At 27.8% G+C, this 25,670-nt stretch overlaps 5 protein-coding genes across 5 annotated transcripts; all 5 read right to left on the reverse strand.

The window, feature by feature from the left end:
* Positions 1-5,712: 5,712 nt before the first annotated feature.
* Positions 5,713-9,313, reverse strand: LOC149059125 (uncharacterized). Its single transcript, XM_089222825.1, has 8 exons — positions 8,767-9,313; positions 8,535-8,702; positions 7,935-8,492; positions 7,550-7,752; positions 7,310-7,484; positions 6,461-7,258; positions 5,985-6,394; positions 5,713-5,919 (listed from the first exon to the last, which is right to left on the reverse strand). The coding sequence occupies exons 1-8, from the start codon at positions 9,311-9,313 to the stop codon at positions 5,713-5,715; spliced, it is 3,066 nt and encodes a 1,021-aa protein (XP_089078951.1).
* A 1,031-nt stretch (positions 9,314-10,344) lies between these two features.
* Positions 10,345-11,313, reverse strand: LOC107171957 (general transcription factor II-I repeat domain-containing protein 2A-like). Its single transcript, XM_089222834.1, has 2 exons — positions 10,689-11,313; positions 10,345-10,640 (listed from the first exon to the last, which is right to left on the reverse strand). Exons 1-2 carry the CDS (start codon positions 11,311-11,313, stop codon positions 10,345-10,347), a joined length of 921 nt encoding a protein of 306 aa, XP_089078960.1.
* Positions 11,314-11,439: 126 nt separating this feature from the next.
* Positions 11,440-12,596, reverse strand: LOC107171958 (general transcription factor II-I repeat domain-containing protein 2A-like). Its single transcript, XM_089222842.1, has 2 exons — positions 12,405-12,596; positions 11,440-12,198 (listed from the first exon to the last, which is right to left on the reverse strand). The coding sequence occupies exons 1-2, from the start codon at positions 12,594-12,596 to the stop codon at positions 11,440-11,442; spliced, it is 951 nt and encodes a 316-aa protein (XP_089078968.1).
* Positions 12,597-15,961: 3,365 nt separating this feature from the next.
* Positions 15,962-16,987, reverse strand: LOC149059126 (zinc finger MYM-type protein 1-like). The gene has a single exon (XM_089222849.1). It carries the CDS (start codon positions 16,985-16,987, stop codon positions 15,962-15,964), a length of 1,026 nt encoding a protein of 341 aa, XP_089078975.1.
* Positions 16,988-20,457: 3,470 nt separating this feature from the next.
* On the reverse strand, positions 20,458-22,227 carry LOC149059127 (uncharacterized). The gene is made up of 3 exons (XM_089222856.1): positions 21,424-22,227; positions 21,066-21,150; positions 20,458-20,522 (listed from the first exon to the last, which is right to left on the reverse strand). Exons 1-3 carry the CDS (start codon positions 22,225-22,227, stop codon positions 20,458-20,460), a joined length of 954 nt encoding a protein of 317 aa, XP_089078982.1.
* Between the last annotated feature and the right edge of the window lie 3,443 nt (positions 22,228-25,670).

Genomic DNA, 25,670 nt, shown 5'->3' on the forward strand with positions numbered 1-25,670 from the left:
AAAAAACAAACCTAAATCAAAAATAAAATTTAGTGTGGGTGATAGAGTAAGAATAAAAGCTTATAAAAAAACATTTGGTAATAAATATAGTAATAATTGGACAAGAGAAATATTTATAGTTAATGAAATTTTAAACACAAATCCTATAACCTATAAAATTATAGATTTAAACAATGAAGAGGTTGAAGGGAGTTTTTATAACGAAGAGATGCAAAAATCAATATTTTAATGTTTGAATTGTAGAAAAGCTGCCCTGCAGATCTGAAGGGCAGCTTTTCATATAATAATAAATCTTTAGTTCTTTCTGATCGAAATTATTCTATTTTGGATTCCATTATATAATAAAAAAGAAATATTAATTACTGAAAATTTATTAGAATTTATGGGATTTTTAAATAATAACGCGTCCGGAATTTCCGGACGCGTTAAATATAGAAAAAAATTCATAATTTTATAGAATTTTTAAATAATAATTTTGTTCTTTCTAATCGAAATTATTCTATTAAAAAAAAATTAATCATTTATTTATGATTTCAAAAATCATAAATAAAAACATAAACAATTTCGTTTAATTGTAACCGTATGGTATTGTATCATAATCTGTTAATATTATTCTTTTATCATAACCAAACGAGAATTTTTTTGTAACTTTTTTATTAACTATAGTTTTAGTAAGTGTATCACGTGTTATTTGATTATATTCTAGTTCTATATTATTATCTTTATTTTTTTGTTCAATTAATTTTATCATTGATTCACCGTTAAGTTTTAACAAATTTTGATAATTCAAAGTAAACCCCTTTACAACTGTTTTAAATTTATTATTGTTTGTTTTATAATAATAACTTTTAGGACCCGTCGATGCCCAATCTGTTATATATACATTTTCACCTAATTCATCAGTCCATTCTCCCAACATTGTTCCTGTTGTAACTTTATTATAACCGTTATCAATATAGAAAATAGAATCTGTATCAAAATAAACTACAGCTCTACCTAATTTATCTAACATTTCATATAATCTTAATCTCGCACTAGAGGTTGTAAATAAAGCTATTAAAATATTTGTATTATGAAAATTTTCAACGTAATAATCTTTATAATTATAACACATTTGTATCATATTGTCGTTTAATAATTTTATATTTATATTTTCTAATCTATCGTCTAATAATATCTTATAGAATCGCTGTGGGTCTGTAACAAACTCAGTTTTTTTCATATTTTGTCTTTGTCCAAATTTTCCCCATAAACTATTTAAACACAGTTTTGCTACAGCTCGTCTACCAGGATTATCACCTAACTTATCTTTATCTAATAAAATACCCATTTTATCGAAAATTGCTTTTATATACTCATCATTAGAACTATAATTATGTTTTGAACTTTCTAATTTTATTTTCATAAATGTATCAATATAATCTTTAAATAAATCCGTTGTTTTTTCTTTAAAATTCCATACTTCATAAATTTTTGTTATAATGTAACCTTTTTCCAAAGCTTTATTAACTTCGTCTGTTGTCCATGTTCCTATAAATTGCCTTTCATTTTGAGAATGATTACATTTTTGATTTTGATCTACAGAACATTTATAACATAATGGAAATAATAATTTTTCATTTTTTTCCATTTTTATTTTTACTGGAAGTACAGGGTGATAAAGATTTTTTGGAGGTAAAATTTTACATTTAATTAATCCAAACCAATTTTTATCATATACTTTTGGTTTCAATATTTTTTCAGGATGTCCAACAGGATAATAATCATAATAATTCACAGTTGGATATAAACTACACACATCAATATAACGCATTTTTGTATTTTTTACTCTTAATTTTGTAGCATTTGTTCTACCTCCAAAGAAAGCGTCTCTTGGATTAATAGGTTCAGCTATATCAGCTTTTTCCATTTTTTTGTATGTATTACTATTTATCCAATCACATTCCCATTGTTCAACAAGATTATAACCGGCTTTTTTTATTGATGTACTTCTTTCAATTGTTTTTTCATACAAATCTTCCATTGTAGCATGATTTATATTATTTATAGTTTCTCTATCTTTATAACATTTAGTACAACCGTGCCAAAAACATCCATGATATTGATAAACTGTTTTTGATTTATTATCAAATCCGTCTACTTTAGCTCCTGCTATTTTTTTTTCACCGCCATTTAATGCATGTAAGATATTTTTATTATTAAAATGTTTTAACCACGTTATCGATTGTTTTGAATATTTTTCATTTTTTTCTTTATCAAAAACAGCTATAGTATCTTGTAACAAATATTTTGATTTATAAATAGACATACAAACACCTGCTATAGTCGTATATTGAAAAGGATCTATATTAGCTATTTCCAAAAACTGTTTTCTGAATTCTAAACAACTTCTTCGTAAAATATCTACATCTGAATTACAGTAAGACTCTAATTCTTCTTTAAAATTAAATATATAATTTTCCTTAATTTTACTATCATACCATTTTTCAAATTCTTGTTTATTCTCTGTTTTCATTGTCTTATATCCGTAATATTCTTTATCAGGTAATACGCCTATATAATCTTTATTTTCCACTGTATTAAAGAAATGTGGGAAGTAACCTTTTTTCAACTCTTTAATACCAAAAGTTTTGGGAAAACTACTAAGTGGAGCTTGAATAAAATTACTACTATCTTTTATTTTTATATTTAAATATTTAATTTCTAATAACATTAGTTTTGTACCACTATAAATTGTAAATGGTTTTAGAGTGTTATCAACCAAGTATTTTAATATAAATTGTGAATCGTATCCTTTTGCGTAATGAGCTATGAATGTATAACCCTTATATTTAGAGGATATTATATGCTTACAAAATTCTTCGTTTGTATCAAACATAATTTTATTTCCATCAAAATCATGTGCAATTATTTTATTTGCGATATGAGTTCCTGTTTCTTGTTGAGCTTCATAATCAAAAAACATATATTTTTCTGTGTAAGTACAATCTTGATATTTTTTACTACCTTTATAACATTTATAACAATCATCACGATCAATACATTTACCTCCTTTTGATATTCTAGGTTGCATATAACATTGGTGTTCATTTATTTTCACTTCTTGTTTACAATTTCTACATTCACTATATCCACATAAATGTTCCTTATTTCTTAATTCTATTTTATTACATTCAATACATTTGTAAACATATTCACATATATTATTATGATTATCTAAACATTCTTGATTAAAACAATATCTATTACATTTTTCACAATATATTCTATTTTTCGTACTACATAAATGTTCAAATCTCGTACCAAAATCTGTACATAATTTACATACATTGTATTCTTTAACACATTTATGTTTATCTTTATTTTTATATGGTTTATCACACTTTTCACAATAATAAGACGATCCGTAGAATCCTTTAGCTGATGTAATAACATCAAAATGATTACCATTTTTATACAAATAAATTTTTTTTTTTTTATCATCGCCCTTATAAATTAAAGTATTTAAATTTTCAGCACAAATAACATTTATTTGTATATCTAGTGCAAGTTCCACATTCTTAATATCATTCAATGTAAAACCTTCTTCGTTATATTCTGTTAACATATTACATAATTCTAATGCTAAATCTTTTTGAATTTTTCTACCTTTTCTCAAGTATATAATATCATTGGGTTTTAATTCATGTCCTAAAATATTATTTGTTTGAGTAGATAATGCAACAACAATAGCTCTGGGACAACATAAATTATCATTGTTCTTAATCTGAATAATACTATTTTTCGTTTTTATATTTTCTGATAAATTTATTATTTTAGTTCGATTTGAACCTCTTGGTATTTTTACTAATTGAACTTGAAAAGTAGTTTCTGTAATATCAATTGTTTCAGCTGAAGTTAATATTTTACCAATTGATTGTTTTAAGTTTGATAAAAAATTTTCAGATTTCATTCCAGTAGATATAGTATTATTTAAATTTGGATTCATTACTATAATATTTATTTGATCACCTTTTTCGTAATTTGAATTTTTTTGGACAAGTTTTAACATCTCCTCTAGAGCTTTATGTGTATAATCAATTTTGTATTTTGTATTACTTAGTTTAAGATCTTTTATTAAAGTTTCTCTAAAAGAAATTTTATATTCAGCATTATGTATCTTAAATTTCTTCTGCACTTGTTTATTCAATTGAATTACTTCTATCAACTCAAAAACCTCTGGTGTTTTTTCTAATGAACTATTAAAATAATTTTCTTCAGTGAAAAATGTTTTTTCTAACTTCTGAAACGGATTATTGTTTAATGAACTATTATCAGTCTTGAAAATATCTCTTTTAAATTTACGAAAAGGTTGTTGCTTTCTTTTATTTACGATGTTTGTTATTAAATTTTCTTTATTAAGTTTGTAAATTGATCTTATATCATAATCTCTTGCTAATGACTTAAGCTCAGAGATTTTTAAATCACGAATTGTACGACCTTTCCTAATTTTTGATATAAGATCAATTTTTTTAAGGGTACTATATCCCTTAAGTTTATTCTCTTTTGCTATTGACTTAAGCTCAGAGATTTTCATATTTTCTAATATTCTTATAGAATTTATGTTTGCCATTGTTTATTATAATTTTTATTTTTTTTTTTTTAAATAAGATATTCAATTTCTTTTGAAAGATTTTGCATTTGAGGATTTTATTTCATTTTGTGATCTTTTTATGAATAAAGTTATTTTACTGATCTTTTTATGTTTAATTACAGTGTCCTGATCTTTTTATGTTTAATTACAGTGTACTGATCTTTTTTATGTTTAATCACAGTTTACTGATCTTTTTATGTTTAATTACATTTTACTGATCTTTTTTTGATTTATTACAGTTTACTGATCTTTTTCTGATTAATTACAGTTTACTGATCATTTATGTTTAATTACAGTTTACTGATCTTTTTATGATTTATTACAGTTTACTGATCTTTTTTATGTTTAATCACAGTTTACTGATCTTTTTATGTTTAATTACATTTTACTGATCTTTTTTTGATTTATTACAGTTTACTGATCTTTTTATGATTTATTTCATTTTGTGTTCTATTTCTGATAAAGCGAGCGTTTCTGATAAAGTTTACATTTTCTGATGATTTTCTGATGAAAATCAATCTTGTGATCTTTTCCTGATATTTTTAGGAAAAGTGTCCTCAAGTGCCCCACTTACTACTAATATATAACTAAACATATTAATATTATTTCATAACTTTCGACTTTTTTAATTTTTTTTTACGACTTTTTACACATAATTTATTATTACAATATGATTTTATTATATTTCCAGTGTTTATGTACAATCATAAATATAACACATTAATTTATATTGAATTATGTGTTATCATTATTTTAAGAATGGTCTTGCCGATTTCACGCAACCGGCAGTATTATGCATTTAAAGTTGCCGATTTCACGTTGTCAGTAACAGCGATGCAGATTTCATGAAATCGGCAATTTTTCTCCCGATTTCATGTAATCGGCAATTTCATAAATTCGGCGTAACATATATATATATAGATTATATGTTATTATTATATGATTATGTTTCTATGGAAACTGTTTGTTAATAAGATTAAACAAAATGTTTGGTTGTTTTGATTTTATTTTATTTTATTTTTAAACGGGTATATGAGGTCAGAAAAAGCTTGAATTAAATAGTGTAATATTGTATAGCATCATTTTAATGCTTGAGGATATACGATATTCTTTGTTTTTCCATTCGGACAATAAATGTAGAGATTTTTCGGGTCACCACCTCTTGAACATGCTACATATAATTTACCATGAGAGAAGCACATAGGCTCAAGTATAAGTCCTGTACATTTCAATGATTGACCTTGAGATTTATTTATAGTGAAGGTGAATGCAAGTTTTACCGGGAACTGTAATCGCTCAAATCCAAACGGCACGAACTGGGTTTAATAGGTATTCTTGGTATATATTATACGACTTCTCCTTTTCCACATCCGGTTAATATTGTAGCTTCTATTACATTATTTTTCAAAGATTTTACACTTAAACGGGTTCCATTGCATAATTTGGGTGGATTAATATTTCTTAAAATCATGATAGGTGTTCCAATTTTTAAAGTTAATATATGAGGAGGTAAACCTGGTATTGTCAAAGAATTTAAAAACTCCATTGGATAGTGGATTGAATCTTCGGGATTGCATACGGTATCGATTGATTTATATGTTTTACTTTCTCCTGGGAGAGAGTTTAATATATCTTTATTAATATCATCTACTTTTTTATTTGTCGGTGCAAGTATGGCTCTTTCACATATCCATTCATGATTGATATAATTCTTTTGCATATCAGGAAATACATGAGTTTTCAAAGATTCAATTGATTTTACTATATTACGAAAATTTGATGGATATTCCACAGTACCATCTGAATCTTCCTTTCATTTCTCATTACCAAGAAGTAGTAATTGTTCTGAAAAAGTTGATAGTGTAGGATCACCTGTTAAAAATACCCTCATGTTTTTTTTTAACATTATTATCTTTGTATGTTTCCAAAGATAAGATTTTTTCAAACATGCATCAATTTGGTCAGCAGGTGTTCCATGTGTTATTACCGGTAATGTTTGTCGGAAGTCACCAGCTAAAATAACCACTACTTTTCCCATTATATATTCATTGTTATTCAAATTCTGTAAAATGTTATGCAATGCCTCTGGACCTTTTTTATGTGCCATTATACATTCATCCCAAATTATAACTTTTGTTCTTTTAAGTAATTCACAAGTAGCAGAATTATCTATAATGTTACAATAAGGCTCCTCTGTTAAATTGAAATTCAGAGGTAATTTCAGTGCTGAATGGGCAGTATGTCCACCATGTAATAAAGTTGCTGCTAGTCCAGAAGAAGCTACTGGTAAAGCAATCTCTCCTTTCTTTCGTATTTCCGCTAATATTAAATTTAATAAAAATGCATCTAAAAAAAATAAGCTTCCTTCGTCTCTTTTAATAATATCCATAATTTCTTCAAATGCCTCTTTTTGTTCATCGATTAGCTGCAATTTATTTTTATTGATATATGTGTTTAAATCCGTGACGTTGTATGATATTTCACGTAAGATTTCTGTTGGGAGTGATGTATTTTGTGTTCTATTCGGTGAAGTCAGTCCCCATTCTTTTAAATTTTTTTCAGATACTAACAAACATCCATCTTCTATGATTATGAGAGTTTCATTGCAGATTTCATCTGTATACTCTAAAACCTCACAAATATTCAATTTTTGTTTTCGATATAATATATCTTCACTCATATTTTTTTTAAATTTGTCCCATAATTGTTGTGGATTTGATGGAACACATGATGTCAAAATGATTATAAAAAGCGATCTTATTTGACTTGATCGTTTTGTGTCATTTGTTTCTGATAATGCATCATCCCAGTGTTTATCATCTTTAAGTAATCCAAGTTTTTGACAGCTTCTCTGTATGTATCATATTCAATACTATCAACACTTTTTAAGTTTTTAAATGATGTTGGACCACATACATTATGTAATAATATTCGTAGATAAAAACATTCTGGGTTATTTGGATGTATTGTATACATTCGACCTATAGTGTCAGTTTTATAGATATTAGGATATCCATTAACTGGACTTCCTTGCTTTCTCGTATTACATTTTTTACTCGAATTATCCCATGTATAATATTTCGCAACATCGTAATAAAATAATGTCTTGGCAAAATCATCTATTGTACATAATTTTAAAAAGGCGGTCAATGTGGTTTCTGATGGTTGTTGAGCTTTTTTTCTATATTTTCATCTGATAAGTAAACACGTTTTGCATTTTCAAGGTGTACGCTAAGATGAATTATAGATGGATATCGATCATGAATCGGGAAACCTAAAATTCGTTATATTGCTTCATTACTATTTATGTATCTTCCAGATTGATAGTCTTCAATTTCATCTTTTTTATTTTCGATTGTAAACATTGCTTGATCACTCCCTTTGTGAATGTATTTCAATATGTATTTTATTGCAACGACTGAACTACATGATTCAAGATTGATAAGTGCTTTCATTATTTTTGAAATAAGTGGAGAGTAAGGAACAATCCAACTGTTATCTACATTGACTGGTTTATATTTACCATTCATCGTTTTCATTTTTATAGTAGTTTTAAAACCACCGTCCGTTATACTCCTTCTTCTGTACAATGAATATCCTTTAGAATTTGTTCTTGTTTCATTAATCAGTGCTCGAGGATAATTACATTTGCATTTCCCATTTTTCATACAGGGTGAATTGACATTTAATACTCCACAAGGTTCATGTATCATGTGTTTTGTTACTACGTCAAATAATATAGGATCTTTTTCTGGATCTGGTAATTCAGCTGAAATTATGTTATCATTTTGGTCTGGGTGTATTTTATTTTTCAACCATATTATAATATGAGCGTGTGGTAATCCCCTTTTCTGCCATTCTATGGAATAAACCTAGGCTACAACTTCGCCAAATATATTGCTTTTTGTTATTAAATCCATCAATTTTTTCAATTTACATTTGAATACTCTCGCCACTAAATCATATCTATCTTTTGCTTGCTGATGGGGTAACGAGTTTTCTGTTATTTCAGGCCATTGAGTGTTACATGTAAATGTCATAAATAAGCAAGGTTTTCCTTTCGTTTGCGCTATACAAAGAGCGTCTTGTGTATAGTGTATACTCATGCATATGTCTAGGACTGCTTATAAAACTTGCAGGTAAAATGTATTTTTGTCCTATATCCTCAAGGTCTCCATCATTTTCAAATGCGTCTTTTAGATGAATATATTGATCAACCTTGAGTTTTGATTGATTAAATCGTATAAAACGTAAACGCTCATTTTCTATTTTTGCATAAATGTCAACGATGAATTGATTAAATAATTGATTATAACGGAGTAAATAATTTTCCGGGATTTTTCTTATCATTATTCTATATGCATGAAAATCCATTGCTGATACTTTTTCATCTGTGTTTAAACCACTTGCTGGATTTATTTGTTTCAATTCAATGTGATAACCGTCTTCACCCCGCCAAAACATTAACGGATATTGTAAAGCATCATAAGATTTATGGTAATCTTGAACTCTCATATATTCATTACTCAGTTTCTGTAATATAATATCACGTTTTTTGAATTCATTGCCATTTATAACTGCTGCTACTTCGTTTATTGTTGGTAAATTGAAGCATCGTTCATGTTCTCCTGTAGGTATTTTGTCAGCTTTTAAAACTATTTTACATTCATTTGTTGGCATGTTTTCTAATGCAGATATGAAGATTTTATCAATTCATTGTGTTCATGTAAAAAAATTTGGATTGATTCAATAATATTAGCATTGATATTTGAAATAAGATCGCATCTTTGATTTGATTGTATTTCATCGTCTCCAATGAAATATATTTGTAAATAAGATGATTTATCATCACAAGGTAGAAGCGACCCTATTCTATGATAAACTTTCCCTTGAATTTTAAAACTTGTTTGATACCCTGATTCTTTTTTTCTATTTGCACCAAATGAAATCATGTTGAAACTTGCATTATATTTTCTAATATTATTTAAGAAGTGTTTTGATTCATTGGAAGTTCCAGACAAATATGAAAGCAATGGTTCAATTGGATTATTCAAAATTGGGAGTTTATTTTACCATTCCCACAACATATGCCATTAGGCTCATCTTTAAACTTCAATGCTTGACAGTATTTACATTCAACATTAAAGAGACTAATTGACACGCGAGGATCATCATCGTAAGAAATAGTCGGATCATAATAAAATGCTTCATTTTCCAAATTTTTTTTAGCTTTCTTCATTCTTTCTTTTGTGCGTTTACTTATTATTTTCATTTGTGTATTATCTTCTTGCGCATTGTCAACATCTTCTGGCATAATGTCCTCATTCTTTATTGTTATTGAATTTTTGTTTTTTTTTATGTTTTTTTTGCAATTTGTGATTGTCTTCCGATATTTTTTTTTCGTTTAACCATTTGTGTGAGATGGTACTTAGATTTTATTTTATTAATTATTAAATTATTTTTTTGGATATAATTTATTTATTTATTTAAATTTTTGTTTAATCTATGGAAACCGTTTGTTTATAAGTCACTACGAGCATAATAAAAAATACAAATACAATAAAAATATTTAAAATGAAAAGAAGTCATGATATTAACGATATCGAAAAACAAAAAAATAAAAAGATTAATAATAAAGATGATGATACAATGAAAATATCATCACTGGTTGCCAATTCAAACGGGTAACATTTTATTTATTAAATATTTAATTACATTGAACTCCAATATTGGGTATTTAGATGGAAAGTTAAAGGGCGAGTTACAAATAAATCCAACGTTCGTTCACTAAGCTTTTTCAAATCAATAGAAATGCTTGTATTTGCACACCGTAATTGATGTTGTCGGTTTTCATCTGTTAGGTTTGTGCGTGATTTATCTTTGGCGAATTTCATTTTCGAAAAAAACGATTCACAAGTGTAAGTCGATCCAAAAGCACTCACAACTTTTTGTGCCAGATTTCTCAAATTGGGAAAATGTTCTTTTCTGATATTAATATTATAAAAATCTATTTTTGATTTTGATGTTTCAAAAATGTGTTTTAATTCATTATTGCATTGTAAGTCAATGAGTTCCATCTGAAGATATTCTGGGGCCGAATTGACATCAGTATGAAAAGGAGATGAATATATTTCAAATATTGTCTTGTATTTGTCTAAATTAGTGAAACGACTTTCAAAAGCAGCTATAAGTTTCCTTATTTCTTGTGCATATTTAATGCTATTGATATGTTTGGAATTTTTCAATTCGTTTAGCAATGGAAAGTGTTGAACGTTATTATTTTTTAATTGAAATTCAAATAACAATAATTTCTTCTGAAATGCATTGATGTAATTACATGAGTCAATTATTAAATTATCTTTTCCCTGTAATGATATATTTAATTGGTTCAGTTTTTCGACAATATCCACTAAAAAGCATAAATCTAATAACCATTCATCATTACTTAATTCTAATACTGGTTTTTGTTTATCATTCATAAACAAGTCAATTTCATGACGTAACTCATAAAATCGCTTTAAACATTTTCCACGACTTAACCATCTGACATGACTGAAATATACTACGTCACCATATTCTGAATCCAATTCTTTCAGGAATTCCTTAAATTGTCGGTGGGGAAGCGCATGTGATCGAATGTAATTCACTGTTTTTATAACTACTTGCATGACATGGTCCATCGATAATACTTGAGAACATAAATTTTGTTGATGAATCAAACAATGGATTATAAATAAATTATCTCTTTTCCAGAAATTATTAGTTTTTCTGGTAGATTCTATTTTATCGATCAGTAGTTTTATAGCTCATTTTTCTTTGCCAACCATAGCAGGTGCACCATCAGTTGATATTCCAGAAATAATTTTCAAATCCAAATTGTTTTCGCATAAACTGTTTTCAACAGCGTGAAAAATATCTTCACCTTTTGTAGTTCCTTTCAAACTTATCAATTTTAACATTTCTTCAGTTATTTGAAATGATTCATTTACTCCACGAACGAATATTACAAGTTGAGCTGTATCTGATATATCTGTACTTTCGTCAAATGCAATAGAAAAATATTTAAAATCTTGAATTCGATCGCGTGGTTTTAAAATAATTTCGTTTGAAATGTCATTAATTCGACGACATACTGTTTGCCGGGATAAACTTATATTCGAAAAAAGTTCATTTTTATCAGGTAAAATATCCTTTGCTACAGCTTCCAAACATTCTTTCACAAATTCACCATCTGAAAATTTTTTCATTTTTTTTGCAATCAAAAATGAGACAGAATAACTTGCTTTAACGATATTAGATGGTTGCTGTAATGCTGAACTAAACATTTTTTGTTGAGTTTTTAATTGTAACGTAAATTCCCTGAGCTTCGATTGTTTCACTTCACTACTAAATTTCAAATAATCATTATGTTTTGTTTCATAATGCCTTTTAACGTTATATTCTTTAAATACAGCTACTGTTTCTCGGCAAATCAAACACATTAATTTTGTGTTATGAATTATAAAAAAGTACTTTTCTTCCCACTCCTCACTGTACTTTCTATTTTCGTCTACTAATTTTCTTTTCTTTGCAACACTCATATTAAAAAAAAAAAAATACAATAATAAAAATTAGTACGTACTTAAATAATTTTCCACACTGAACGCACTTCAACAGTCACAGCGAACGGACAGATTATGACTGTTATTAGCCACGTTTCAACAATTCGATTTGCTATAAGCTGGTGTCTACTCGTATATATACTTTTATCAGATTAGATTAGAATTATTACTTTTGTTGCGATTACGTTGTTAATAATACAGATACCGCGTTGCACGGGCATTCCAGAATATTCTATCGGCGCAAAAATATTTTTTTTTGTAAATATTTGATAAATGTTGCGGGCCGCAAAACTTTCCAAGGCGGGTCGCATGCGGCCCGCGGGCCGCGGGTTGGCCATCCCTGATATAGACAATGATAACATCGTAATCATTTAATTTCTATTTCCATAATCAATTCTACTATATCGTGAATCGTGGATTTAAGTAAAAACTCAGCTGGTTCCTACAGTAAAATCGTTGTTTTGCGTGTTTTAAATTATTATTTTTTCATAATTCATAATATTACTTATATCTAAAGTGTGTTTTGTGTAAGGTAAGTAATTATATTAATTTTAAATAATTTAGAATTATGAATGAAAATAAAATAATAATAAATAATATACAAATATAAAAAAAAATGCTATAGGTATATTATAAGACGTGATACCGTTGATTATAAATACTAGTATTTATAACCAATGGTGATGCTGATGCTATACACTGAAAAAAAAACCTTGATAATTTCATTGTTGGAATGACAATTTCAAAATAAAAAAGTAAAATAGTAAAATAGTTATATAACTGACATCAATTAAAAATCCATAATATTTTATTAAAAATTATTTTAGACATTACTTTGTACCGTCCCCCCGTTTAAGTAAATAAAATAGTAGGGGATCCCGTCGCCCCGCTCCCTCCCACACCAAAAAATAAATAAAAAATCGTGCTCTGTACATCCACTATAACAAGTAAATGACAATGAAATAAAAAAAAAAAAGTGAAAATGTGAGTTAGGCTCTGCTATACACTATACAGTAGGTGTGATTAAAATGATTATAATACCAATCCATAAAATAGCAGAGGTAAAAATATATAAGCGATAATAATATTTAAAATAAACGTATAAATACAATAATTATAAGTGGCATAAAACGTAAGTTGTCAAAAAAGGTAATATAGACATATAAGTAGTATAGGGGGCACTTGAGGACACTTTTCCTAAAAATATCAGTAAAAGATCACAAGATTGATTTTAATCAGAAAATCATCACAAACAGTAAACTTTATCAGAAACGCTCGCTTAATCAGAAATAGAACACAAAATAAAATAAAACATAAAAAGAACACAAAATGAAATAAAACATAAAAATATCAGTAAACTGTAATTAATCATAAAAAGATCAGTAAACTGTAATTAAACATAAAAAGATCAGTAAACTGAAATAAAACAAATAGAAAAAGATATCAGTACAATTAAAAAAATGGAATTCGAATTCATTAAATTAAAAAATTTTGTTGATGTCAAAAAAGATCAAATAATAGGTAATCCGACGCATAAATAATATTGAGGTACTAAAAACAATGAATAAAATAAAATTTTAGATGTAATTGGAATCATAAAAAATATGGGAAAGTGCAAACTTCAACAACTGCCAAAGGAGCAATATTTAAAAGAAAAGAAATTGTGATAATTGACGACACAAAATCCAAGGTAAAAAAATTCAATCTGATAGAATTTTTATATCTAAAAGATCTTATTACTTTTAGATATCACTTATATTATAAGATACTCCACAAATTGACAATTTTGAAGGGACTATCAACGATTCAATAATATTAAAAAATGTTAAAGTATTTGATTACTATGGGGTCAAAAATTTGGGTCACCCTTCAATAACTTTAATAAATTCCAATATTGAGGAAGCAAAAAGCTAAAATATCCAAAGAAATTGAAATGGGATAAAAAAAATTATAGAAATTGTTTGTGCAGATTAACACAATGGTACGACAAAACAGGAAAAAAACAAAACGATGATATTTACATTCAAATAAGCAGAGAACAAGAAGAAGGCTTCAATTTTGTTAAATTTAATATGATATACAGTGTGATCACGATAAGTGGAAACACTCAATAAGTATGTGCAGGCTTCATATATTTCAATTCTGCTTTTTCGGCTAACTAATAAACATTATTATACACATTTTCAAATAATTAGACTATTTTTTTGACACTTAACTTTGCGCATGCGCACAATAACTTTTTTTTTAAATGGCATGATCCATTTTTGACCACAAATTATTTTTTTTGGTATTTTTTTATGAATTTTAGTGGTTGAATTTCTTTTCTAAGTCAAAAAATGACCGAGTTACAGCAATTTGATTTTACGTTATTACAATAGGTAAACAGGTATTTCATAAATTGGATTAGTTATTTTTATTTTTTTATTATTAACTAAGTATTTTATAATCTGTTATACCCGTGCAAATAACGTAAAATCAAATTGCTGTAACTCGGTCATTTTTTGACTTAGAAAAGAAATTCAACCACTAAAATTCATAAAAAAATACCAAAATAAATAATTTGTGGTCAAAAATGGATCATGCCATTTAAAAAAAAAAGTTATTGTGCGCATGCTCAAAGTTAAGTGTCAAAAAAATAGTCTAATTATTTGAAAATGTGTATAATAATGTTTATTAGTTAGCCGAAAAAGCAGAATTGAAATATATGAAGCCTGCACATAGTTATTGAGTGTTTCCACTTATCGTGATCACACTGTATAATAAAGAAAAAAACACATTAATTTAGGTAAGATTCTCAAGTACTCAAACATGTAAACAGTAAAATAATAAAATGGAGATAAATAAATTGGAGTGTATAATCACATTAAAAATTTATCTTTAATCAATTCATCTAGAATACCGATAAATCCAAGCGTTCCCGAAGCGACAAAGTATATATATAAATCTATTTAATGATATGAATAAATAAAGAAAAAATTAATGAATGATTATTTCAGAATAAGAGAAGAGTGTCAAGAACAAAATCAAGACACTGAATTAGATGAAACAATGTATACAAAAATTGAAAAGATTTTAAATCTGGTAAATCAAACAATCATAATTAAGAATAAGAAAAATTATAAACGCTGAAATAATAGAAAAAAAATTTAAAAAATTTAAACATAATTCTTTAAGATGTCATTGCAGTTATCGAATATATCGGAGTCACTGATACAGTATTTGCAAAAGATGGAAGGGAATTTAAAAAAAGAGAGATAAAACTAATTGATAACAGTGATGAGGCAAGTGTATATCAGAATAAAAAATCACTATAAATATTAATAATCCTCATGTTCTAGATTACATTGACTTTATGGAATGAAAATCAGGGGCGCCGGAACGATTTTTTTGCTGTGGGGGCAAAATATTTCAAGCTTTATTCTAGAGGGCATAGGAGCAAAAATAGTGGTGTTTAATTTTTGGTGCTTACTCTCCACCCCTCCCCAATTTTTACAGCACCTATGCTGGGAAAAAAGGTATAATTAAATTTTTTTCTTACAAATATTTATTAAACAAATTCAAATCATGTAGGTATAAAAATTTATTAACAATACAAATTACAGTTATAATTAACTTTTTCACATACACAGTTTCTTTGTTGTACAATCTTTAATCAAAAATCCCATAACTATATTTTATTATACAATATCAATAAATATAATATACAGTTCAAATTTTAATGAATAATTTACATTTTACCAAATACACTTTTTCTCTCTGCTGTACGGCTAATGAACTCTTTTAGGATATCATCCAAGGAAATCTCATACAAAATAGTTTGGTTTAAGTGTAGTAGTAACAAATGAGTCAACCGCTTTTGACTCATAGTTGAACGTGTATAGGTTTTTAAACGCCTGAGCCCACTAAATGACCTTTCTGGTGTGGCTGATGCTGCAGGTATTGTGTATAACAGTATAATAAGCCGTTCAACTTGGTTCATCAATTGACGAGAAGTTTCTGGCAATATTTTAAATATTTCAACAATATCTTTTATTGTTGCTGAGGGATTATCAGAATTTAAAATATTAGGAAGCATTATTAATTGAGCAGCTAATTGATCTACATTAAAATCAGTTACGTGAATACCGAGAAGTTTTTTTATTTCACTTATTTCAATTTTATCTCTATTGATTGAACGCATCAAAATAGTTTCCATTGATACTACTTTGTCTAACCCAGACTGAGTGAATCTTTCATTTAATTCGTTCAACAAACAATCAATTAAAGCAAAAAATTCTTTTCTTAAAGCAACTTTTTTGTCGATGTTGGCTGGAGGTGTGCGTGTAGTTGAATATTCAAGCTTGGCAGGGGGCTTACAAACTCTAGGATTTTTCGGCATTGTAAGGTTAAGATGTACGGCTAATTGTTTGGTTTTATTCCAAGTATCATTGAAAACATCATCATTACGTAACGATGTAAGAGTTTTTATTAACAATTCTGATGAATGTTTGGCTCCAATAGCAGTGTATGATATATTTTGCAGAGCTTTAGCCAACTGCTCACATGGACCTAAAATTAAAGACAAAGATTCCAGAGCAAAAACAGTTTCAAACTTCCAAAGTTTCGTCTCATATCCGCGGAGAGCTGTACGTCTATCTTTACTAATTGAATTTGAATCTTTTAAAATTTCTTGTACTGTTAAAAGAACTCTTTCATAATTTTCTATAAATCTATTAACTGCTTTTACTCGGACTGTCCATCTTGTAGGTAACATATTGACTTCAGTTGAAACAATTAATATTACAGAAACTACTTTTCAAGTTCAGTTAGTAAAAATACCAAGAGGTTCAAATCGAACTAAAATAATAAATTTATCAGAAAATATATAAACGAAAAATAGTATTATTCAGATTAAAAACAATGATAATTTATGTTGTCCCAGAGCTATTGTTGTTGCATTATCTATTCAAACAAATAATATTTTAGGATATGAATTCGATTCCAATAAAATTAAACAATTGAAGATGGGTAGAAAAATTCAAAAAGATTTAGCATTAGAATTATGTAATATGTTAACAGAATATAACGAAGAAGGTTTTACATTGAATGATATTAAGAATGTGGAACTTGCACTAGATATACAAATAAATGTGATTTGTGCTGAAAATTTAAATACTTTAATTTATAAGGGCGATGATAAAGAAATTAAAATTTATTTGTATAAAAATGGTAATCATTTTGATGTTATTACATCAGCTAAAGGATTCTACGGATCGTCTTATTATTGTGAAAAGTGTGATAAACCATATAAAAATAAAGATAAACATAAATGTGTTAAAGAATACAATGTATGTAAATGATGTATATATTTTGGTACGACATTTGAACATTTAAGTAGTACGAAAAATAGAATATATTGTGAAAAATGTAATAGATATTGTTTTAATCAAGAATGTTTAGATAATCATAATTATATATGTGAATATGTTTACAAATGTATTGAATGTAATAAAATAGCATTAAGAAATAAGGAACATTTATGTGGATATAGTGAATGTAGAAATTGTAAACAAGAAGTGATGCAATATAAATGAACACCAATGTTATATGAAACCTAGAATATCAAAAGGAGGTAAATGTATTGATCGTGATGATTGTTATAAATGTTATAAAGGTAATAAAAAATATCAAGATTGTACTTACACAGAAAAATATATGTTTTTTAATTATGAATTTATGAAGCTCAACAAGAAACAGGAACTCATATCGCAAATAAAATAATTGCACATGATTTTGTTGGAAATAAAATTATGTTTGATACAAACGAAGAATTTTGTAAGCATATAATATCCTCTAAATATAAGGGTTATAGCTCATTACGCAAAAGGATACGATTCACAATTTATATTAAAATACTTGGTTGATAACACTCTAAAACCATTTACAATTTATAGTGGTACAAAACTAATGTTATTAGAAATTAAATGTTTAAATATAAAAATAAAAGATAGTAGTAATTTTATTCAAGCTCCACTTGGTAGTTTTCCCAAAACTTTTGGTCTTAAAGAGTTGAAAAAAGGTTACTTTCCACATTTATTTAATACAGTGGAAAATAAAGATTATATAGGCGTATTACCTGATAAAGAATATTACGGATACAAGACAATGAAAACAGAGAATAAACAAGAATTTGAAAAATGGTACGATAATAAAATTAAGGAAAATTACATATTTAATTTTAAAGAAGAATTAGAGTCTTACTGTAATTCTGATGTAGATATTTTACGAAGAAGTTGTTTAGAATTCAGAAAACAGTTTTTGGAAATAGCTAATATTGACCCTTTTCGATATACAACAATAGCAGGTGTTTGTATGGCTATCTATAAATCAAGATATTTATTAGAAGATACTATAGCTGTTTTTGATAAAGAAAAAAATGAAAAATATTCAAAACAATCGATAACGTACGTGGTTACAACATTTTAATAATAAAAATATTTTACATGCATTAAATGGTGGTGAAAAAAAAAATAGCAGGAGCTAAAGTAGACGGATTTGATAATAAATCAAAAACAGTTTATCAATATCATGGATGTTTTTGGCACGGTTGTACTAAATGTTATAAAGATAGAGAAACTATAAATAATATAAATCATGCAACAATGGAAGATTTGTATGAAAAAACAATTGAAAGAAGTACATCAATAAAAAAAGCAGGTTATAATCTTGTTGAACAATGAGAATGTGATTGGATAAATAGTAATACATACGAAAAAATGGAAAAAGCTGATATAGCTGAACCTATTAATCCAAGAGACGCTTTCTTTGGAGGTAGAACAAATGCTACAAAATTAAGAGTAAAAAATACAAAAACGCGTTATATTGATGTGTATAGTTTATATCCAACTGTGAATTATTATGATTATTATCCTGTTGGACATCCTGAAAAAATATTGAAACCAAAATTATATGATAAAAATTGGTTTGGATTAATTAAATGTAAAATGTTACCTCCAAAAAATCTTTACCACCCTGTACTTCCAGTAAAAATAAAAATGGAAAAAAATGAAAAATTATTATTTCCATTGTGCTATAAATGTTCTGTAGATCAAAATCAATAATGTAATCATTCTCAAAATGAAAGACAATTTATAAGAACATGGACAACAGACGAAGTTAATAAAGTATAATGAAGTATGGAGTATGGAATTTTGAAGAAAAAACAACAGATTTATTTAAAGAGTATGTTGATAATTTTATGAAAATAAAATTAGAAAGTTCAAAACATAATTATAGTTCTAATGATGAGTATATAAAAGCAATTTTCGATAAAATGGGTGTTTTATTAGATAAAGATAAGTTAGGTGATAATCCTGGCAGACGAGCTGTAGCAAAACTGTGTTTAAATAGTTTATAAGGAAAATTTGGACAAAGACAAAATATGAAAAAAACTGAGTTTGTTACAGACCCACAACAATTCTATAAGATATTATTAGACGATAGATTAGAAAATATAAATATAAAATTATTAAACGACAATATGATACAAATGTGTTATAATTACCTATAAAGATTATTACGTTGAAAATTTTCATAATACAAATATTTTAATAGCTTTATTTACAACCTCTAGTGCGAGATTAAGATTATATGAAATGTTAGATAAATTAGGTAGAGCTGTAGTTTATTTTGATACAGATTCTATTTTCTATATTGATAACGGTTATAATAAAGTTAAAACAGGAACAATGTTGGGAGAATGGACTGATGAATTAGGTGAAAATGTATATATGTTTAACAGATTGGGCATCGACAGGTCCTAAAAGTTATTATTATAAAACAAACAATAATAAATTTAAAACGGTTATAAAGGGTTTTACTTTGAATTATCAAAATTTGTTAAAACTTAAAGTGAATCAATGATAAAATTAATTGAACAAAAAAATAAAGATAATAATATAGAACTAGAATATAATCAAATAACACGTGATACACTTACTAAAACTATAGTTAATAAAAAAGTTACAAAAAAATTCTCGTTTGGTTACGATAAAAGAATAATATTACCAGATTATGATACAATACCATACGGTTACAATTAAACGAAATTGTTTATGTTTTTATGTTTTTATTTATGATTTTAAAAATCATAAATAAATGTAAATAAATAAATTTCTCAATGATAATGATAATAAAATCATTTTAGATATAAAAAAAACATTTTATAGAATTTTTAAATAACAATTAAAATTTTGTTTTTTGCATCTCTTCGTTATAGAAACTCCCTTCAACCTCTTCATTATTTAAATCTATAATTTTATAGGTTATAGGATTTGTGTTTAAAATTGCATTAACTATAAATATTTCTCTTGTCCAATTATTACTATATTTATTACCAAATGTTTTTTTTATAAGCTTTTATTCTTACTCTATCACCCACGCTAAATTTTATTTTTGATTTAGGTTTGTTTTTTGTAGAAAATAATTTGTGTAGAACAATGTCTTTGTTGATTTATTTACTTCACAAGGTTTCATACCAATAGATCTATGTATATCATCGAAATTATATTCATCTATTAAAGATTGTAAAATTTTAATCCATTTTTTAGATTTTTGAACTTCAAAATATATTCTCATTTTTCCGTTTAATGTTCTATTAAATCGCTCAATAATTGCAGATTTTTCTTCGTTTTGAGTATGATACATATGAATATTATATTTTTCCAAAGTTTGTTTAAAATGTTTATTTACAAACTCCAAGCCTTTATCAACGTGTAGTAATTTTGGCGGTTGATGTTTTTGTGATTTAGCTTGTTTTATTATTTTTTCAAATGTTTTTGAAACACTAATACCATCTTTATTTTTGAGAGGTAATGCCCATGCAAATTTTGAAAAAGTATCTATAACAGTAATTATTAGAGCAAGGACTTTCATGCACTAAAAAATCATCAAATATGCATTTAAAAATATGCACTTATGCATCAAAAAATTAAAAATATGCGGTTAAATATGCCCTTAAAAAAATTAATTTTATTATTATTCTATATAAGTTTTAACTAGATTTATATTATTATTTATTAAATTGATTTGGAATCTGTTTTGAATGATTGATGAATGATTTGATGAATGTTCTTTTTAATTATTATTCTGCACCTAATAAAACAAAAAAGCTATTTTAAAATAATTGATGAATTATTCTCAAATATTTACCTTACCTAAATTAGAATTGCACTGAATTATTAACATTTCTTTGATATTTTCAAACAGCAGAGAACGTCTTTTATCTGTCAGCAGGTTCTTATATTGCGAAAAACTTCGTTCGACGTCCACTGACGTGATCGGTGCATATTTGAAGTAAACCATTTCACTAGCATTCAAATCTCCTAATTCATCAATGTTTTCCTCAGTGCCATTTAAAATATTTGAAATTATACGAAGCGTATTGAAACCTTTGTTTTTTTCTATTACTTTTTTAAGTTTTTCCACTACTGATTTTATACTCTTCGATTGTGTATCAATTATGTTTATATCGTCTATAATTTTGTTTAAAATGTTAATTGAATCGACTAGTTTAAATCCACGTTTTTCAAGCTGGGTAATCGATTTAGATATAATTCCAAAGTTCGCTGTAATACAAACCAAGTTTGCGTCTAATTGTTGGTCATCCAAAATATTTTTTACTTTTAATATAGAAGCTGAATCGTCATCCAACTTCATAAAAACATTTCGAATGCTTTGTATATGTTTACAATAATAGTCTGTTGCATCTAACCACGTCCCCCAACGAGTAATTATTGGTTCAGGGGGGAGCATTACTTCAGGAGCTTCGTTTTTAAAAATTTGGACTCGATATGGTGCTTTTAAAAAAGTTTTTTTAACATTTGAAATTAGTTTGTCTACTTTTGGAAACATGTTACGAACCTCCTCTGCAACCCTGTGAAGACCATGAGCCAAACATGTAATGTGGACCATTTTAGAATAAAAAACTTTTATTACAGATGCCGATTTAACCATATATGGTGCTGCGTCGCTAACAAAAAGTAAAACATCGTCATGCTGAACACCGTTGGGCCATAATAAAGCCATTGATCTATCAAATAACTTTGCTATTGTCGAGTGATTAACTTTTTCCAACACCTCAGATGTCAACAACATAATTTCTCCTGGACAATCAATTTCTAGTGAACCAATTATTACATTAGCTACATACCTTCCATTGCTGTCGGTAGTCTCATCAATTGACACCCATATTTTTTTATCCTGGACAGTCACCCTTATTTTATCCATTGTCTGGTTGTAACATTCGTTTACATAATATTTTCGAAGTGTCGAATAAATTATCAGACTTTAAAATATTTAATGATAATAATAATAATAATAATAATAATAATAATAATAATAATAATAACAAATATTTTCAATTGAAAAAAAATCTGAAAAAAAAAATGCAAAAATCGGTAAAATCATTCCCAGCTTTACAGATACCCGTTATGAAAAAAGGAGGCCGGAACTCTTTTACAGATATCTGTAAAGCTATCGTGGGAGGGAGAAATTATCCAAGTGTTGTTGATCGTCAATTACAGTTTTTCAGTAGAACTAGATAGGTGGGCGCCTACACCTATCCAATTTACTGTAAACATCTTCAAAGCATGATTAAATAAGCAGGAGAATATGCGGCGCCACACATTCCCCACTAATTACGATCTTACTAAGAACACATTTAAAACAAACGCATTAACTGACCAGGCTACAACACTTGGACATGTATAAATGATATTTAAACACTATTTAAATAATTCGATAAATAAAAACCTCATAATATATTGTAGCGGGATATTTCCCGAACGGCCACTATTATTATTATTATTATTATTATTATTATTATTATTTCTGTCATTATTATTATTATTATTATTATTATTTCTGTCATTATTATTATTATTATTATTTCTGTCATTATTATTATTATTATTATTTCTGTCATTATTATTATTTTATCGGACGCCTAGCCGACAGCCGTTAGTAGTAGTCCAGCGACATTCGGCGATATTGTAGGCCGTGGCGCTCGTCGCTTTTTTTATTTGTATTTGAGCACTAATTATTATTTTTTATTTTACGCCAGGCGGTCCCGATAGTGGCGGGATACTGGCGAAGTGTGTGTATTAATTATTTATTATATATATATAAGTGTAATAATTTTTTCATAATAATATGCAATAAATGTCAACGCGTATGAATATATTTTTGTTGTTCCTGACTTAAGTGCCCTCTGACCTACAAATTCAGAAGTGGAATTCGTTTGGGTAGTATTTGAAATCAAGGTGTTTCGAAATTAGAACGTAAGTGTGTATTATTTCATTATAAGTCGAAATGAGCGAAAATTCGGCTTCAACGTCTAAAGCTGGTCACGAGGTTTTGTCGCCGAGAGGATTGCGTAATGGTTCGGTTTTGCCCAGTTCTAGTGACGTCATAACGTCAGTGAATAATCGAGCGAATGAAGGACCCCATTCTCAACGACCATCGTCAGTGTTACCACAGTCGCACCCAGTACCAGTTGACAATCAGTTATTAACCAATGCACTGTTACCGCTAATGGAACAAAACAAAGTGTTGTTGTCAAGATTGGTAAATGATAGTACACCACCGCTTGTGCAATCATGTGTACCCAATAATAATGGTTACTATGTTATGCCAGATTTTAATCAATCACTTACTGATTTTTCCGGACGTGAGTCTAACGCGGAGGCTCGAGCATGGTTGCAGTCGATTGAGAGTGTAGCAAAATTACACAATTGATAATTTTAAATTAGAAACAATTCGGTCGAAGCTCATAGGCCCATCCCATAATTGGTACGTCGGTCGCACTTTTTCGAACTGGAATAGTTTTGTTGATCAATTTACTAACACTTTTGTGGGACATGAGCAATGTACTGTTGATCGTGTAAAAATAATGTCTAGTCGTGTTCAGTTGAAAGGTGAATGTGTTATTGAGTACTTCCACCACAAAGCTCGGTTATGTCGCGAGATTTTATTGCCGTTTAGAGAAGTTAAAATGCAAATAATTGAGGGATTATATTATCACGATATGTGTAATTACCTCATGGCTCGAACTCATATGAGTGAAGATGAGTTATTGACAGATATAAAATCGTATAATAATTTGCGAAATGCAAGGTCTAGTCGATTTCGGTCGGCAGAAACTACGGAATCGTTCAATAAGAACAATGGTTTTTCGTCCAACCGTCACACAGATGTTAAGAACCGTGATACCGTCCAACGTTTACCACCTGAGATGAAGTCCAGTGTACCCAAGGATATGTCCAACGTCACATGCCACCGGTGTGGTATAAAAGGTCATATTGCTCCAGCGTGCACAGCCAAGGTACAACGAAATGAAAAACTATCCTGTTTCCGGTGCAATGGTCATGGACATCTAGCACGAGATTGTCCACAGAATAGAAGTAACCAACATCCAGCCAGTCAGACGAGTGATCATGGTGAGAATGTGTCAATATTGGAAAGACCCCCCCAAGATATTGTACCCCCGTATACATTAAGTGCCAAAATTATGTATCCTAATGGTAATTGTTCTAGTATAACTGCTCTTATAGACACAGGTAGCCCTGTTTAAACCACCTCCCTCAGGTTTAATTGGTATAAATGGTTCTATGATTAACATTATTGATGATTTTTTTGCTGACTTACACCATGTCAATCTTGATACACCAATAAATTTGAACTTTAAAGTAGTACCTGATAGCACAATTCAAACTGATTGTCTGTTAGGACGGAATTTTCTTGCACACCCTCGAGTTAACTTATCAGTAATAGATGGACAATTTATTATCACTTTTAAACAAACTGTAAACGTTCCATTTAACGAAATATTATCTTTAGATTTTGACTTGAATAATTATAGTGAACTTGACATTGACTTGAATATAAATGATAAATTAAGTAATGACGTTATTACCTGTGTAAAACGAATTTATATTAATAATTATGTTAAACATTGTGCACAGGATATTGATGATGACCTCCCTGAAATGCATATGCAGCTAAAAGCGCATAATTCTTTTTATTTCCATCCACGAAGATTATCATTTTATGAAAAAGAAAAATTACAAATAATACTTGATGACATGCTTAAAAAACACATTATACGTCCGAGTACGTCCGAATATAGTAGCCCGATTGTTCTTGTAAAGAAAAAAGTGGAGATCTGCGACTTTGTGTCGACTATCGTGAGCTCAATAAACATATTGTAAAGGATAGGTATCCATTGCCGTTAATTGACGATAATCTGGATTTACTCCGTGGGAAAAAATATTTTACTTGTTTTGATTTAAAAGACGGATTTCATCATATTTATGTAGCTAAAGATTCAATAAAATATACTTCCTTTACAACTCCATTAGGACAATTTGAATACTTAAAATTGCCATTTGGTTTAGCGA

Source organism: Diuraphis noxia, unplaced genomic scaffold (genome assembly GCF_037042655.1).
Source record: "Diuraphis noxia isolate RWA-SAM2 unplaced genomic scaffold, SU_Dnox_SAM2 contig0001, whole genome shotgun sequence".
NCBI classification, from domain to species: domain Eukaryota; kingdom Metazoa; phylum Arthropoda; class Insecta; order Hemiptera; family Aphididae; genus Diuraphis; species Diuraphis noxia.

Coding starts and splice junctions, on each gene's coding strand:
- LOC149059125 (XM_089222825.1), bottom strand. CDS start 9,313: ATGCCAACAAATGAATGTAAAATAGTTTTAAAAGCTGACAAAATACCT. Junction 8,703..8,766: donor AAAATACATTTTACCTGCAA/GTTTTATAAGCA, acceptor CTCTTTGTATAG/CGCAAACGAAAGGAAAACCT. Junction 6,395..6,460: donor AGAACAATTACTACTTCTTG/GTAATGAGAAAT, acceptor TTCGTAATATAG/TAAAATCAATTGAATCTTTG.
- LOC107171957 (XM_089222834.1), bottom strand. CDS start 11,313: ATGGACCATGTCATGCAAGTAGTTATAAAAACAGTGAATTACATTCGA. Junction 10,641..10,688: donor GGAACTCATTGACTTACAAT/GCAATAATGAAT, acceptor AATCAAAAATAG/ATTTTTATAATATTAATATC.
- LOC149059127 (XM_089222856.1), bottom strand. CDS start 22,227: ATGGTTAAATCGGCATCTGTAATAAAAGTTTTTTATTCTAAAATGGTC. Junction 21,151..21,423: donor GCAATTCTAATTTAGGTAAG/GTAAATATTTGA, acceptor ATGATTTTTTAG/TGCATGAAAGTCCTTGCTCT. Junction 20,523..21,065: donor ACCTCTCAAAAATAAAGATG/GTATTAGTGTTT, acceptor ATAAAATTATAG/ATTTAAATAATGAAGAGGTT.
- LOC107171958 (XM_089222842.1), bottom strand. CDS start 12,596: ATGTTATCATTGTCTATATCAGGGATGGCCAACCCGCGGCCCGCGGGC. Junction 12,199..12,404: donor ACAACGTAATCGCAACAAAA/GTAATAATTCTA, acceptor AGTGTTGCAAAG/AAAAGAAAATTAGTAGACGA.
- LOC149059126 (XM_089222849.1), bottom strand. CDS start 16,987: ATGTTACCTACAAGATGGACAGTCCGAGTAAAAGCAGTTAATAGATTT.